Below are 16,572 nucleotides of genomic sequence, written 5' to 3' on the forward strand. Positions count from 1 at the left end.
CATTTTAAGCAGCATTTGTACATTTAATATATTCCATTCCTCTTTAAGTACTTCATCTGACTGACAAACCTTCCCAAGCACTGAAGTGACTCTCATAAGATTTAATAAATTACGCATGCAAAAAACAGTCAAGCTTATATGCTCTTAAATTTTCCAACTATATGTAAATTTAGAAAGATTTCAACTTAGGGGCGCCTGGGTGGCTCAGCTGGTTGGGCGTATGGCTCTGGATTTCGGCTCAGGTCCTGATCTCAGGGTCCCGGGATAGGGCCTGCATCGGGCTCCACACTCAGCGGGGAGTCTGCTCAAGATTCTCTCTTTCCCGGGGCGCCTGGGTGGCACAGCGGTTGGGCGTCGGCCTTCGGCTCAGGGCGTGATCCCGGCGTTCTGGGATCAAGTCCCACATCGGGCTCCTCCGCTATGAGCCTGCTTCTTCCTCTCCCGCTCCCCCTGCTTGTGTTCCCTCTCTCGCTGGCTGTCTCTGTCTCTGTCAAATAAATAGGTGGAATCTTTAAAAAAAAAAAAAAAAAGATTCTCTCTTTCCCTCTTCCTCAGTTCCTCCCCCTACTTGCACTCTCTCTCAAATCAATAAATCTTTAGAAAATAAAATAAAATTGCATGTACATGAAGCCTCCTCACTACGGGCTGAATGTTGATGCCCCCCAAAATTCATACATTAAAATCATAGCCCCCAGGTGAAGGTATTTAGGAGGTAAAGCCTTTGGGACATGATCAGCTCCTGAAGGTGCAGTCCCTAAAAATGGGATTAGCACCCTTATAAGTGAGCCCGGAGAGCTCTCCCGCCCTTTCTGCCCTGTGAGGACACAGTGCGGAGACAGATAGCTATCTAGGAACCAGGACGTGGGTTCTCACAGATGCCAAATCTGTAGCAACCTGATCTTGGACTTCCCAGCCTCCAGAACCATGAGTAATACATTTCTGTTGTTTATAAGCCCCCGGTCCGGGGTCTTCTGTTATAGCCGCCCAAACAGTCTAAGACAGTAATATATGCACAAATTCCTTTAACTTGAAAATATTAAAACTACAGCTTTAATTCCCTTAAACATTTGTGTGCTGAATTTTGTGCTTTCCCTGGACTACTAAAATGTCTATGCATAATAGAGATAATTTCCTTCTTTTAACTAAGGTTTTCATCAGTGAGAACTTTGGGGTGGATGCCGACTGGATCCTCACTGGTGGACCAGTCAAGTCCTGTTTCCTCCAGTCTTTAATTTTTTTTTAAAGATTTTATTTATTTATTTGACAGAGATAGAGACAGCCAGCGAGAGAGGGAACACAAGCAGGGGGAGTGCGAGAGGAAGAAGCGGACTCATAGCGGAGGAGCCTGATGTGGGGCTCGATCCCATAACGCCGGGATCACGCCCTGAGCCGAAGGCAGACGCTTAACCGCTGTGCCACCCAGGCGCCCCAAGTCTTTAATTTTCTAAGCTAAAAATCCCTATCCCCAAGGAGACCACTCCCTTAGAGACTGGTGATTGATTACTAGTTTTCAAACCAGAGTCCAGTCCCTAACGCCTATCCAGGGCCCACACCTGATTTTGCATTTATTTGACTCTTAAGGTATCATGTAACTATCAATTTTCCCATCCAACTCTAAAGAATCTTGCATTCTAGGAGTGCCCAGCTGACTCAGTCAATGGAGCGGGTGACTCTTGATCGCAGAGTTGTATGTTCGAGCCCCACATTGGGTGTAGAGACTACTTAAAAAATAAAATCTTAAAAAAAAAAAATCCTGCGTTCTTTTCATATGCTTTTTATGCCTGGGGACTGCACAATCCTCATGGGTAGTAAACTTTCATCTAATTGAATTCCGGTTATCTGTCAGAACTTTGTCTGATTATTCAGTCATGACTCCCAAAGTCATCCCCCAAGATCATCACTGAACCCCGCTCCTCACCCTACCTCACACCCTGTGGTCCCTGAGTTTCTCATTCCCCTGGGAATGGAAAAGCGGACTCCCCTAGGATCTACTTTCCTGGCAAGGCTAAGGAAAATGTTCTTAAGTTTGCCCAGAGGTTGTTTGGGGCTGGGGGGTTACCATGACACTACCGCCTCCTGCTTCCCACCCTTCCTGAGGCAGCCACTGCAGTAGGCAAGGTCTGCTGGGAGAACGACAGGGCTACAGAAGAGGCATTGAAGCCAAGTCCCTAATTTCCCAGAAGGATGAGGGAACATAACCGAAGTCATCACCTAATGCCTGAGCCGAGCTAGAACCCAGGACTCCCGACTCCCAGCTTCATGCCCTGGCCATGGAAACCCAATGCCCCCCAACAACAGCAAGGCCAGCCGAGCCAGGGAGGGCCTCACGGATCACAGCCCCCAGCCAATTAGCCCAAACATGAGAATACGCTACATACGGCCATCCAGGCTGCTTGGTACACAGACTAGAAATAGGCATGGTCCTGCCCTTTCTAAAATAAATAAACATACCGTGTATTTGTCTTTCCACACTAAGGAGAAGCAATAATGAGGAATGATTTTCAGCTATAGTGGGAATGGGGGTGAGGGCTGGGCCTCAGACAGCAGAAGCTGGAGGAAAGGAAACAGAGCCTGAGGACAACCTCCAGGAGTCCTGACTTTGGGGTAAGTTCTAAATATGGTGGGCCCTCCACAACCAGCATGAAGAAGATCCCCTGTCCCTCTGTCATTACCATTTTGAAGAACCGCTCGCGGAGCAGGGACAGGACGGCTAAGCCGGAACGTGAAGCTTCNTGCTGACTTGAGCCCCAGGGCCATCTCTCCGACTCCCCGTCCGGCCCCCATTTGGCTCCTACAGTTCCTGGGGCCCCGATGGCACTTTCTCTTTCCCACTCGCCACTGTCTGCTCATCAGCGCCTAGTATGCAGAATCCCCAACACCCCTCCCTCCCACTGGCTCAGAAGGAAACCCACCATGCCGCTTTGGACTTGAGGAAATCATCACTAACGGACACCAAGAAAGTGACCGCTAGAAATGAAACTAACAAACATGAAAAACAATATTTTCAGAATTTTTTTTAACAGTTCTACTGGTGCCACCCGTAGATCTGAAATGGGGCAGCCTGCTTGACCCCTTCGCCCTTCCTTCCCTGCCACCTGCTTACCCGAAGCCCTCCATGCACCCCTGTGACCAGGCACTGTGTGTTGTTGTTGTGAGGGGCACAAAAAAGGCTCAGGCCGGTCTCTGCCCATCTTATGGCCCAGAGGGAAGACAGACAAAAACGAGCCACAGAGGTGCAGCGGGAGAGGTGTCGTGGCCAGCGCGCCAAGGTGAAAGCCTCCTTGTACACGTTCCTCAACGCCCTCCCTCTTCTCCTCAACACTGTCGTCCAGCAGCTTCCAGGCCTGCTCTCTCTCCAGCTGGACCACCTCCTCTCTGTCCCTCACCTCCCATGATCCTGGCAGCCCTGTCCCAAGAGCTCCCTGCTGCTCCTCCAGCCCCTCCCCCCAGATCCAAGCAGGACCCTTCCCCCTACCCCTGGAGAACATCCCAAAGGCTGTCTGCTTGGTCAGCACTTGACAAAGGATTGTTCAATAAAAAGAAACATTTCCAACTAGATTAAAAATAATCCCAGCAGAGGTCTCAAATATGAAATCTTCCTTCCAGAATGTTAACCCTACAAATATTGGAGTTTGCTCCTTGTACAATGGGAAGCCACACAACCAATCCGGTCCTCTCTCTCAGACAGTTATAGAATTTATTTATCTGGAAACCAAACTCCTCACTTTGGGTTTCCTGTTTGCCACAGTGGATTCCATCCACAGTTCAGTGCCTCGCCAGGACCTGTTTTATTGTTGTTTTCAACAATGGCTTCATCGCCTGCCATACGGGCAGCGCTCGGCACATGCGTCCTTGAGTCCTGCTTTGCCTTTCCACTGCTACTCAGAATTCCCTTTAGAAGCTCTAAGTGCCAACAGGCATGTTTATTATTTGAGTCACCTGATCCCAGAAGAGATGTCACACAGGCTGCCAAATGGGGCACATTATTGCCAGGTTCTGTGCCCCGAAGGAGGGGCTCAGGGCAGTCCAAGCAGATGGTCTGTGAGCGCTGACAGCCAGAAGCTTGCACGAGGGCACAGACACCTTGAGTGAGCTGAATATTCAGCACGGAACGAGGACGTGCCCGCCGCCCTCTCTGCTCAAAGTAAAAGAATGAGTTAGCACTTCTCTGGGCCTGACATGGGCTTGAACTTGCCCAAGAATGAAAGCTTTGGGCAGCTCCCCAGAATGTGACCCTAATCCCACGCAGAAAGCGGCAAGGGAAGGGCAACATGGCAGTGGGCCCACAGTTCTCCTTATTAGAAGGGTCCTGTCCCACCTTGCGCATGCCCACTTACAAAGCTGTTTTCAGTCCAAAGCAGGTACCAGTGGGGCCTGTCATTCCAAACACCTCTAACCCCATCAGAGTTCCCCAGAGCTGTGCCACCACCTGGGGCCAGATGGGGCTCCTCTCTGTTGGTTTCCTCTCCTTCCTGTGGAAGGAGATGTCCTCAGTCGAGCTGCCCAATGCTCCAGGAGGATGAGGGTAGACAGCAGTAAAAAGAAAGTCAGAGGAAACAGGCTATGAAGGATTCAGGACAAACTCTCAATGTCCCCCAATGAAATGAGCCCTGAGGGTCCAGGCCCCAAGCCAAGCCAGCTCCATTATCCCTTGCCTTTCTCTCTTCCACGCCTAACTGGGCCCCCACTATGACTTCTTCCTCTGCCCCCCTCAAGGTACCCATCCCTGGCAAACTTTCGGGTCGCTGCAACTTCCTCGGGCCTCTCGGAGCCTCCGCAGGCCCCCACCTTCCTCACCCTGACCAGCATCTCAGCATGCGAGTTGGCCAACTCTGGTCACCAGTACTTAACTAAACTGCACCTGCCTTCCCTTCGTGGGGGGCAGGGAAAGGGGGGTGGGAATGGCAGTTGTCTTCATGGCTCCAGACTCAGGCCTTATTTGTGTCCTTCCGCACTGGGCAACATAGTCACTAACCAGAGGTTCTATCGTTTCACCTACTGTTCCGAGGCCTCTGCGCCTGGTTTTACTGAAGGCCACCCTGACACGCCAACCAGAACCGAGACATATTCCTTTAGAAAAGCCCCCGCCCTCCCATTTCTCATTTTCCGGTTGAGGAATACGCCCCAAATTTCAGCTATTTGCCAAACAGAGATGATAGACACAACCTGTGTCCAATGAAGAGCCGCACTTTCCTGGCTCTGGTCACCACTTCCCCTCAGGGGCTCAGGAAGGAGCCGGTTCTGTCCTGTGGGGTCCTGGCATCCCCCAGACCAAATGGGGAAACGCACCACACCAAGTCCCGGCGTGGAGCCAGGCTACCCGATCAGGGCTCGGGAAAGGGACAGAGTCCTGCATACGAAGCTTCTCAGCCAAGGCCATCAGAGCGTGTGGCCCCTGACATCTCCTTTATCGTCTGCTCTGCACTGGTCTGTGGTCTAGGTTTTTGCGCTTAACCTTGACTTTGCCCCTGGCACAGTTCTTCTGAAACTCCACCTGGACTTGGCCAATCTAAAGGAAAAGGGATTTTGTCTTCACAGAGGCCCAGGGAGCCTGTCAAAGGCCTGATGAAGTTAGAGACCATCGTGTCGTCAGAGACCAAAAGGAATGAAATGCTCACACCTGAATGACAATCCGGGACATCTAGAAGGGCGCACCTCTTCCCTAAGAACACAACACACAGCCTCGCGGTGGTCTGTCCCCTCTCTGCTGACCAGCTTCAGGGCTCTAGCAGGTGGCCTGAACACCGGGGAGGAAACGGAATAGGATAAGGAAGCAGGGCCAGCAAAGGTGGGGCTGAGGGATTCCGGCTCTGGATGCTCAGAGCCACCCAGGGCTGTGGAACTCCGGGGAACCTTTCTGTAACCCCACCGCCACCCCCACCCCGTCTCCCCCAGGCAGGTACGGAATTTGCTTGAACGGAGTTTCCGACCAAGAGATCCAGTGGGTCCACCAGATGGCAGTGCTACTCCTGCCCGGAAGGGACAGAGCCTGCAGTGTGCGCGAGTGGCCACCAGGGGGCAACACAGGGACAACCGGCTTCGCTTGGCTACTGGTTGCCTAGCAACTGTGACGCAATGGGCTCCCAGTTTGCACCCTCTTCAAGGCCTCCCAGGTTATTTCTGGCAGAACAGACTGTTGCACAAGGAGTGGGCTCAGGAATCCCCAAACTGCTACTCTTAAGCCGTGAGAATCTAAAATGGTCCAGGGACCCCAAATGCAGCGCCACCCTGGCGTCTAGGGGGTTGGGCTACTGTCCCTGCTCCTCAGAATGCCAGGGATCAAGAAAAGAAAACATTTTCCATTTCCTTCTACAGCCCCACAGCCGCTGGGGTCAATCTGATTTCCCCAATGGCTAAAGAGAAGCCACCTCCTCTCTCACCCCTCCCCCACGCTCTCCCTTCCAAGCAGGAGCTAGATTAGCAGTATGTGACCTTGAGCCAGACCTTGAGCCTCCTGCGTCCCGGCTGTACTTTCGAGGGCTCAAGGGGGTGATGATAAGGTCCAGCTCTGACCTTCTGTGGTCTTGATTCTCTCCCTTTCCCCCGAGAATTCTGTCCTTGCCTCAAACCTCTCCCTGGTTTTGATGACCCTGAAAAGAGAATTCTTCCAATTCCAGTTGGATAAGCATGACCAGACAGACCAGAGGTGGAACCAAGAAAGTGAGGCAGACACAAGACAAGGAGTGTGGTTATAATGAGCTCAAAGCCTGTGCCGTTCTGGTCTGTGAAGGGGCCTGGGTGAGCCAAGGTCGGTGCCCGGGCAGAGTCAGCGGGCGCTCTGGCTGTGGCGTGAGTGGTTCCGGCACGTCTCTGGGTTGGGAGGAGCCTGCTGGCCCCGGGGCTGGGCTCTGCCTGGGGCCCAGGTGTGGATCACTAAGGTGTCAGGGTCTCTGAGGGCCACCACGGCCGAGGGTCACACAGGCATGTGCAGCTCGTTGTACTCATCCTGGCCGTCCTCGTCAAAGTTTGGCTCAGCATCTTCCGAGTCCAGCTGCAGAGAGGAGAAGGTCGGGGAGGGGCGGGGAGGCGGCGCTCGCCCTCCCGCTCCCCCAGCAACTTCTCAGGCCTCGCGATCTGCGGGAACCATCAGGGACCACAGCCCAAAGCACACGTCCCTCCAGCCAAAACCCTCAGGTCATGGCCCCAGTGACACCTCCTGATAATAGTAAAAACGAGAGCAACTCCCACTGCCCAGCCATCCGCAGCAGTCCTATGCTTTACTTCACACCAAACCATCACGCTCAGTGCTTTACGGGCACTAGGTTTCAATCCTCGCCACAAGTCTATAAGGTAGACTCCATTATCAGTCCATTTAAGCAGACGGAAGTAAGATTCCAGGTGCTTAGAGAACTTGCCTCCGGTCACACAGCTGGCAGGAGGCACAGCAGAGACTGGAAGCCAGGCCTCCCTGGTTCCAGGGCCCCTTGGGCGAACAGGGCCCCCAGCAGCTTCCCTTACCGCCTGCAGCTCCCTGTCCTGGAAGAGCCGGGGCAGAAGGCAACGCCTCAGAGGCACCGTGAGCAGCAGCAGGAAGGGAAAGGCAAGGGAGGCGGCCGTGGACTTGACCACCCAGAGCAGGGCGATGCAGCTCAGCTGGATACAGGTGAACAGGTGCATTCGCCACGTCTTCACCTGCAGAGTGGGCCTCAAGTGTCACGGCGCAGCGCCCAACCCGCTCCCACCCACACCTTTGGGGCCGGAGTTCCCCAGGTCCCCAGACTTACCCTCCACAGTCGCTCTGTCCATCTCCAGCCCTGGCACCCCTCGCACCCCCGCCCCATCAGGCCATCTGCCCACCTCCACGCTGCCCGGCCCTACCTTGGTCACATAGGGTTGCTCAGGATGGTGTTTTGCCGGCATGAGGATAAGCAACAGACGCTGGGACAGCTGGATACCGGACAGGGACGTGACCCCCATGTACAGGAAAATCCCAAAGAGTACGGCCAACGGGATCCGGCGCAGCACAGCCCCCATGACGATGGACAGGCCTGGAGGAGATGACACAGACCTACCTGACCCCTCGGACAGCCCCCATGACGATGGACGGGCCTGGTGAAGTGGGGACCAGCTGGGCCTCATTGCTACACACGAGAGAGGATGGAGCCGGACGGAGAACCCAGAAAGGGCTCAGGGTAAAAAGGCTCAGAGTGTCACGAGGCAGGTTGGGGTGAGAGCAGTGCTAGACACAATGTGTCGGAAGACACGGAGGGGACCTGGGGCCAGCCTGGGAGGGAGAGTGGATGGAAGGCCACAGGGTCCATGAAGGCAGGTGTGCAGAGCGGGAGCTGGGGCCTTGCGAGGTGCGAGGCGGGTGCTCTCACCCACGAGGCTGGCGATGAGCACTCCGGTGACCCGCTGCTCCCGCACCTCCTGGATCTGGGGCTTGTCGCCGGGCGCAATGGCAGTGCGCATAACCGTCAGGGCATTCACGTGGGTGACCGAGCGGACGGTGGCGGCCGTGAGCCAGGGCAACCCAAACAGCCCGCAGAGCCCACCCAGGGAACCAATCAGCAGCAGGTCCAGGTGGAAGCCGGAGCCCTTGAGCAGCCTCCGGGCCTTCTGGCTGACGATGAGCCTGCAGGCACAGGACGGAAGTGCGGCTGAGTGGCAGGGACGGCAGGCTGGTCGCGGGGCAGTGTAGTGGGGAAGGACCAGCGCAGACTGAAGAACCCTCCCCGGGATCTGCCAGCTTCCTCTTCCAAGTTCCGAAAGTGATGTTCTCACCTCGAAGCACATTTGAGCTAAAACCTCAGACTGTGGATATTTAAAACGCCACAAAAGCCAGATGCCAGATCTCACCACATTGTGGTTTAACCAAAATGAGACACATGTGAGCATCACTGGGTGAGAGAACACAGTGCCAGACTGTTGTGAGGACTGCCAAGTGCCACCCTGCATATGGTGGTGGGGACAGATGGAGCTCCTGTCACAGCACTGGAGGGAAACCGTGCCCCGGGCCATGTGCCCCGCCCCCACCCTTGCCACCCATCCTGCTGCCTTCCACTCCTCCCCAGCCTCCCCCACCCAGGGTCCCCCAGCCCTCTCACGCAGTGATCTGAGTCTCCATGAAGATCAGGATGAGGACCAGCAGGGCAGGGACAGCAGCTGCCACCATCATCCAGGGAGGGAAAGGACGGGTACTGCCCAGGGGTGGGATGAACCACGTGCGCTTATGGGGGGACGTCACTGAGAGCCCAGTGGGCACCGTCAGCTTCTGCGTGGCAGGAAGGAAGACGGGGTTCGGGGACATAGCCTCCCCACATAGCAGCTGCTCTCACCCAGCTCTGTGTTCCCAGTGCCAGGGCTCCAGAAAACCCAGATATGAACAGGTTTGGGGCAAATTAGTTTTTCATCTTCCGGAGTCCCTCCAAGGATTAGACACAGAACAGAGAATGACATCCTTTCTCCCTGAGCCCCAGGCACACCTGTCCTTTGGCCCCCAGCTCCATACCTGCTCCAGGAGTCTAGGCTGAGGGTCACGCAGAGCCTCAAACCCCCGGCTGGCCTCATCTGCTGAACCACTCAGCTGCCCCCAGCCCACCCACCCCAGCATGGCCCCAGCAGGTCTCCACTTCACTAAAAAAGCTGAATTCTGCCCATGACCGTGGCCACTGCGGCAATGGGAACTTGTCGTGGCCTCCCTCCCGAGACTCTGGGGTGAGAACCCGCTGCTGGAGGGAGGCGGGGCTTGCTCACCTGCGTGTATGTGTCTGTAATGGAGTAATCCACTAAGACCATCACCAGAATGGAAATGGGGATGCCAAAATCCCCAATGATGCGGCGAGCCTTGAGAGGGGCCAGTGCGGGAAAGGAGCAAAGGGTAGAAGTGAGGTCAACAGACTAACACAGGGACTTATTACTCCCAACTCTCTCGGGTCTGAGCTGGAGCCAGAAATCCCCCTCCCTGCCCCCTCTAAATCCCACAGGTGCTGCCCAGCTCAGGAGGGCATTCCTGGTCTGATTGAACTCTGAAGCTTCTGACCGGGAAGGGACTGCACAGATGGAGTTTAGGTCCATGGGTTGACTGGGAAAAGGGGAAAGCCCCCCTCTGGAGCGGAGACTGGCCGTGAGGGCGGGAACTCGGGGGGCAGGGGGAACCCACAGGGGCTCCCCGCTCCTCAGCCACACACCTTGCCTCCCAGGAAGCGGCTGTTCCTGAACTTCCGCAGGAAGAAGGCAATGAGAAAGGTCCCAAGCATGAGGATGAGGGAGAGCAGAGCCGTGTTGGGCTGGTTCCTCGGGCCAGGCAGCCCCTCGGTGGGGGGCACGGCACTCCCGTTTAGCTCTAGCCCAGCCTCCGATGTCCCCTCAGGGGGGTAGAATGGCAGCAATGGGTGCTCCGTGAACACCTGTGTGGGTTACAAGGTTGCCCTAGCACTCACCTGGGCAGGTGACCCTAATTCTATCACCCTGATTTCATACCGCTGTGGGGAGGAGTGCTGACCCCTCACACACCTGGCCAGGCAACAGTATCACAGGATATGCAGCCACGTCTCACACACACCACACACACACACACACACACACACACACACACTCCTCTACGAAAGGACCCCCATAGCGCTGACAGTGCCCCACACCATCACATACTGGATGAATCCTGCTGGAGTTCTAACCTGTACCCTCGGGGTGGGACTCCCTGCCCTGCAGCTCTGACCTAGCCCAGGGTGTCCCGACCCCCCACGCCCACACCCAGCAGAGCCCTCCTCCTCGTCCCCTCTGCTCCCAATGCTCCCTGCTGCCCCCTCCCATGCTCTCCCCACCAGGGCGCTGCCCAGCCCCCCCAACCCCCCCCCCAGACCTCTCTGGACCGCCACCTTGTAGAGCTTGTGGAAAGTCTCGTAGATGAAAATAAGCGAGATGAGGAAGGCGAAGATCTCCTGGGTGAAAGGTGAGATGTAACGGACCAGGAAGCTGCCTTCAGCGGCCACCAGGGCAAGGACAAAGACCACCAGCCAGAGGCCAACCCACACGCGGCCGGTGAGGTACTCCAGGTCCTGGGCTCGGCAGAACTGGAGGCCAGGAGGGAGGTGTGGTTACCCACGGCGGTCTGCCCTGGACATCGGGCCCTCTGGGATGGGACAGGGTGGGGGCAGAGTGGGGGGGACCCTCAAGGGGGAGGAGGGGAGAGACTGCTGGGACCCATCACCTGGGCCGAGAGATGGGACATGAGATCTCGGAAGCGGGGGGCAGGGGAGGGCTGTCACCTTGAAGAAGGCTTCTTCAAAGACCAGCAATGGCCCTGAGAAACCAACCACAAGCAGCGGCTGGGCCCCCAGCAGAGAGAAGAGGACGCCAAGCACCGCAGTGGACACGATCAGCTCGGACACGCCCATCAGCCCCTCAGTCTTCTCCCCTGGTGCGGGCAAGGGTCAGCGGGAGGGTCCTGCCTGGCTCCTTCTACCAGGCCCCTCCTCTTCATCTAGCCCACCCTGACCTGGGGACCCGACAAGAACAGAGCAGCCCTGCAGAGCAATCGATAGGTCCCGCTCCCCAGCCCCACCCTCCCACCTCCCTCACCACCACCCTCCCACTCCACCCCCAGCACCCCCCCAAAACACAGGCTCCCCTACCCCTTGTTCACCCTTCCTGCCCCCCTCTCACTTTATAGCTGCCTGCAAAAATGATCCCTGGGGCCCCTGACCACAGACCTTACAGGTGATGCTGGGTCCCCCTCCCCGGCCTCCCCTCCCCCTCACCTAGCAGCCCCCCGAAGGTGATGGCAGGGCTGAGGGCCGCGAAGTAGATGAAGAGCACGGCTGCCACACACTGGGAGTGCAGGGCGTCCCGCAGATCACTGGGGTAATGGGGGTACCGACGCTTCACATCCCGCACAAGCCCCCCAAACACCGAGCCAGTCCGCCGCAAGGGGTCATCTTCGGGGGTCACCTCGGAGCCCCCCAGCTCCACCGACAGCTCTGGGGGAACAAGGAGCTGCTGGAGCACAGACCACCCCCTCCTACTGCCCCCCCCGGGGGGGGGCTCAATCCTTCCCATCTGGGGCTGGAGGCCAGCATCCAGGAGTTAGGGAGTCGGGACAGGCTGGGCTCACGACCTTAGGAGCTGTGGGGGGGAGAGCGGGGGTGGGGTGGGTATGAGCCCCAAAGGGTCTGACCTTTCCCGGGGGCCACATAGCTTCCCTGGGTGGTCATCTCCACTTTGGTCTGTTCACGCTCCCGCCGCTTCCTCAGCAGCTCCCGCTGGAAGGCGGCCACGGAACGCAGCAGGTCGCGGCCCTCCACCTCTGACGGAGGAATCACGATGCTGCCATCCAGGAACTCACTAATGGCGCTCAGGAGGTCCTGCCGGTCGTCCGCCTGGTAGGCAGCCTCATGAAACAGCTGCGGGCAGGAGAGGCAAGGGCTGAGCCCCCCAGAGAGCCCCTGGGAGGGCTTCAGGGAGGAGGTGTGGGGCCGTCACCGAGCCAGAGGCAGGGTGGGTGTTTAGCCACATATACAGGTCCAGTCCAATTGTCAAAATATTGACTCGCTGGCCAGCAATCGGCCACAGCCCTGAACCTCCGAGTGCCTTCTATTCCTCTAGGAGCTTCCAGACTTTTCCACGATGCAACAACTCAAGGGGCAATGCTGGGCACAGCAGGGGCCCCCAGAACCATTCTGACTGGGGAGTTCCCACCCCCTACAAGTTGGGCAGTTAGCGTTCCCCACATCACCCCTGGCTGAAGGACCTTCCTGTCCCAGCTGAGGAGAAGCCACAGCAAAGACCAACATACCCAGGCCTCCCTTTCTAGTCTCATGCCACATTCAAGACTTGGGGGTCTGGGGTTTTTCTCCCCTTTCAACCACCTCCCCTTCCCACAGCCCCAGCCCAGGGCTCCCTTTTCTCCCCTCAGCCAACAGCTCCCTCTACCACCACTCCAGAGCACTGCCTCCCCCCCCCAGAAGAGCCCCTGCAGGGCCAAGGATAGAGGCAGTAAGCGACAGGGAAAAAGGAGGGCCCGGGGGGGAGGGGGTACAGGCCTAGAGCACCCAACCCAGGGTCTGCAGGACCCACCTTGTCAGACATGAGGGTGGCAATGGAGCGCCCAAGCTCGTGATAGTCAGTGCTGGTTTGGTTGGGACCCAGCATCACAAAGAGGAATCGAACGGGCACAGGGACCTCGAGCACAGACTCCAAGAGCACAGCCTCATTCAGGCGCACAAAAGCTGCCGCCGGCTGCTCCAGGAAAGGCACACAGCCTGGGGGAACAGTAAGGCACAGGGCACTGGGCAAAGAGGAGCCGCCCAGGCTGGCCCTGGAGAAAACATCTGGGGCCATCATGTACAGTTGAGCAGGTTGAGTACTGCACAAAGAAACCCTGATCTAAATGTTTTTTTATATTTATATGTTTATATATTTATTATAATTTACCAATAGATGAAAAGTTACGAGTTTCCAAGAAGGAGTGCTTCTTTTTAATTCTCACAAAAGTGCTCTATGGACTAGCGGCAGTCCGAGATAACAGAAAACTGGATGGGAAGCAGGCAGAGGACTGGGAAAGCGCGAGCTGGGGGCGAGACAGGAGGTCAGGAAGGGTAGGGACGCACTGGGGGCCTGGCCAGCGGGCCAGAGCTGAGGCCGAGCAGAGCACGGTGGAAGCACACACACCCAGGACCCCTGCCTCCTCACCCACGAGCACAACGGTAGCCTCAGCATCTTCAGGGATCTTCTCCAGCAGCTTCAGACTTTTTCCCCGGTGACCATCTCCCCCAGGCATGTGGAGAGGCTTCTGAGGACGCAGAACTGGAATAGGGCTGGGACCCTGACCGGAGGCCGTGGCAGGCCCTCCCATCCCTTGTTCCAGCCTTGGACTATGCCCTCCAACCCCTGGACCTGGGCCCTGTTTTTTCCCCTCCCCAGCCAGGAAAGGGACCATTGGTGATGTGCCCCACATCGAGAGGAGACTGCTCAGGTGCTGGACCCCCCTCCAAGCTGGCCACTACCACCTCTGCCTTATCCTGTTGAAATGGGAGCCATGGGTTTGCCACATTGTCCCATTTAAACCTCCTGTTTCTTTAGGGCTTGGGCCCTCATGCATGTCTCCTATAGATCCCCCCACATGCCTCATATGGTGCCAGGTATCCAACCTTCCCAACCCGCGCAGGGAAGCTAACGGTGGCCTCCAGCTAAACCAGAGTGCCCTCAGTCCCCCAGCCCAGGTCCAAGCAAGGCGACTGACCTCCTTAGCATCAGGGTCATGAGGCCAGAGTGGGGCTGGCTCCCCCACGTCATCAGCCATGGTGGGCACGGCGCCGTCAGGGCCATGGCTGGGGGTGGGGTGATGATTCCCCAGGACCGAGTTCACGCTGGAGCTGGACGGGTTTCGGGGAAAGAAGCCACTGTCCTTGTCATCATTGGGATGGCTGTGAAGAGGGCAGAGGGGGCAAGGCAGGTTAGGCAGAGAGGCCCTTAATGCAGAGAAACGGAGGGTCAGGCTTTCACCCCTTCTCCCTCCATGTAAAAAAAGAAAACTTTCTCGTGGCTGGTGCTGTCCGAGCACAAATGAGGAATAAGCTCCCCATCGCTGGGGTTATACAAGCAGAGGCTAGAAAGCCGCACAGGAGAGTCTGTGCTCCTGGAAGGGCATGGGCACTAGATGGCCCCCTCCCAGCCCCCCACCCTGGCACCTGTGTTTCAGCAGAAGGGTGCGCAGGACGCTGGCCCGGTCCTCTGGACGGATCTGGTCAGACACGATCATGGTCTCCACCACAAGGTGGGCGATCCCCGGCAGAGTGGTCTGCTCCAGGTCCAGGAGGGCAGCTCCTAGGGGCACAGTCGGGGGAGGGGGCGCAGTCCCATCAGAGAGGAAAAGCCACCCCACCGCCTTGCTCCCCAAGGGCAGGAAGACACGCCGGCTGAGCTGAGCACCCGATGCGCACGGGGCGATATGCTGTGCCACCGGCACAGACGAGCCAAACACAGGGACGTGCAGACGGAACACAGAGCAAGGGCACAGCCCCTCCAAACCCAGGGAGGGGAGTCACTGGTTAGCCTACTGCATGGGGACGGGGAGCCTAGAGTGGCACAGCCCGGCCCCTCCGAGCTTAGGGCTACGCAGGCAGTCGGACTCCACATCCCCAAGTGGCAGCCAGACCTCACCTGGGCGCCGGCCTCCAGGGAGGAGCTCCCCAGCGCTGGACGGCCTGCCGCCGGCCTAACTCCACGGTCTGTGAAGAGGGCACGCAGCCCAGGGCCAGGCCTGCAGGGCCCCTACCATGCGCGATAGTCCTCCTGAGCTCCAGAAGGCTGCGGAAGGAGAGCGAGGCCACGTGGGGCTTCCCCCAGCGCTCTGTCTCTTCCTCCACGTCCTCCTCGAACTTGATCCAGCGCGCCGTCTCCCGCCAGTGGGGCTCCTGGCTGCGGTCCAGCGTCAGCTCGTTCAGCTCCACAAACACCTGCGGCGGGCGCCAGGGGTGAGGGGCCAGGGGCCGCCCAGCGGCATCGGCCGCCCGGTGGCATCGGAGCCGTAGCAGCCAGGCAAGGCTGGGGGGCGGGGAGGAGGGCAGGGGAGACTCAGGGGAGGAGAGGGGAGAGGAGGCCACAGGTCCACCCCTCCGGCTCCTGTACCTCATGAGGCCTCCGATCCAGCTGCTTCTTCTTCTTCTTCCTGCGAAGGATGGGGGCCAAGCCCCCAGGGCTGCCCCTCCCGGCCTGCGTCCGAGACGGCTTCTTCACGAGGTGCCGCCTCACGCCGGGGTTATCCTCTAGCCGGTGACCTGCGGGCAAGGCAGGCCTGGTGGTCCCGGGGGTCCAGCTCGGGGCCTCGAGGTCAGAGACAAGCCCTTCGGCCCCCTGCTCTAGTCAGCCGGGGGCCATGTCCACACAACCCCATAAGTCAGCACGGCCATGTCACAGACAAAGACACGAAGGCCCAGAGAGGGGGAAGGACGACCCCACAGTAGCACAGGGGACCACTGGCCAAGCCACTGTAAAAAGGCAAACCCCAACTCAGTCCACAGCCCCGGCTGCCTACCCTCCCCCACAGCCACTGCCTCTCACTCCAGAGCACCGTCACCTGTATCGAGTCACCAGGGCCCCCAATACTTTCCCTGTGTCCTCTCTTGGCACCCAGGTCTCCCCCACAGATACACATCTGGCAGACTCAAGCAGAGCTCTGGCCCTTCCTCCCTGCTTGCCCCTTCCAGGCCTGCGGCTGTGAAGAGGCCAGCAGCCCGGTTACTCACAAGGTGGTCCCCCTGCCATGGGGCTCAGCTGGCCCTGGGTGGGTTCCCCCAGGTCACCGTCCTCAAGGTCCAGCGCCAACATTTCTAAGTCCTCTGAGGCCAGAGAGTCTCGAGGGCTGGGGGCCGGAGCCATCCAAGAGCCCTGGACCTCCGCGTCCCCAGGCCCGGGGCTCGGTGCCCTGTTGGGCTCTGTGACCTCCTCCAGCAGGCTCATCATTCAACGGGTGGCCGAGCCCTCAGGCCCCGCTCCTCCCCAGAGCCCTGGCTCTCCTAAAAGGTGGGAGCCTGGACCAGTGGTCTTAGTTCAGCCTGAGCCTTCTGACTCCCCACAGCCCCAGGCCGGCTCCCTGCTGCTTCCAGCCCCCACCCTGAGTCTGTAAACACGCCC

General features: G+C 57.9%; 1 protein-coding gene across 1 annotated transcript in view; it reads right to left on the minus strand.

Moving 5' to 3' along the window:
* Positions 1-6,672: 6,672 nt before the first annotated feature.
* SLC4A3 (solute carrier family 4 member 3) overlaps positions 6,673-16,572 on the minus strand; it is a 12,957-nt gene continuing 3,057 nt past the window's right edge. Inside the window, exons 6-22 of the mRNA XM_040639984.1 lie at positions 15,568-15,716; positions 15,215-15,395; positions 14,628-14,763; positions 14,180-14,363; positions 13,630-13,729; positions 13,015-13,199; positions 12,116-12,341; positions 11,700-11,918; positions 11,208-11,356; positions 10,818-11,012; positions 10,131-10,349; positions 9,697-9,786; positions 9,048-9,214; positions 8,322-8,575; positions 7,819-7,988; positions 7,459-7,632; positions 6,673-6,991 (exon numbers count right to left, since the gene is read on the minus strand). Coding sequence (XP_040495918.1) covers positions 6,914-6,991; positions 7,459-7,632; positions 7,819-7,988; positions 8,322-8,575; positions 9,048-9,214; positions 9,697-9,786; positions 10,131-10,349; positions 10,818-11,012; positions 11,208-11,356; positions 11,700-11,918; positions 12,116-12,341; positions 13,015-13,199; positions 13,630-13,729; positions 14,180-14,363; positions 14,628-14,763; positions 15,215-15,395; positions 15,568-15,716 — 2,876 coding nt within the window. The 3' untranslated portion in view covers positions 6,673-6,913. The remainder of the gene's footprint in view (positions 6,992-7,458; positions 7,633-7,818; positions 7,989-8,321; positions 8,576-9,047; positions 9,215-9,696; positions 9,787-10,130; positions 10,350-10,817; positions 11,013-11,207; positions 11,357-11,699; positions 11,919-12,115; positions 12,342-13,014; positions 13,200-13,629; positions 13,730-14,179; positions 14,364-14,627; positions 14,764-15,214; positions 15,396-15,567; positions 15,717-16,572) is intronic.

The sequence above is a fragment of the Ursus maritimus genome, unplaced genomic scaffold (genome assembly GCF_017311325.1).
Source record: "Ursus maritimus isolate PB19 unplaced genomic scaffold, ASM1731132v1 scaffold_1, whole genome shotgun sequence".
In the NCBI taxonomy this organism is placed as follows: Eukaryota; Metazoa; Chordata; class Mammalia; order Carnivora; family Ursidae; genus Ursus; species Ursus maritimus.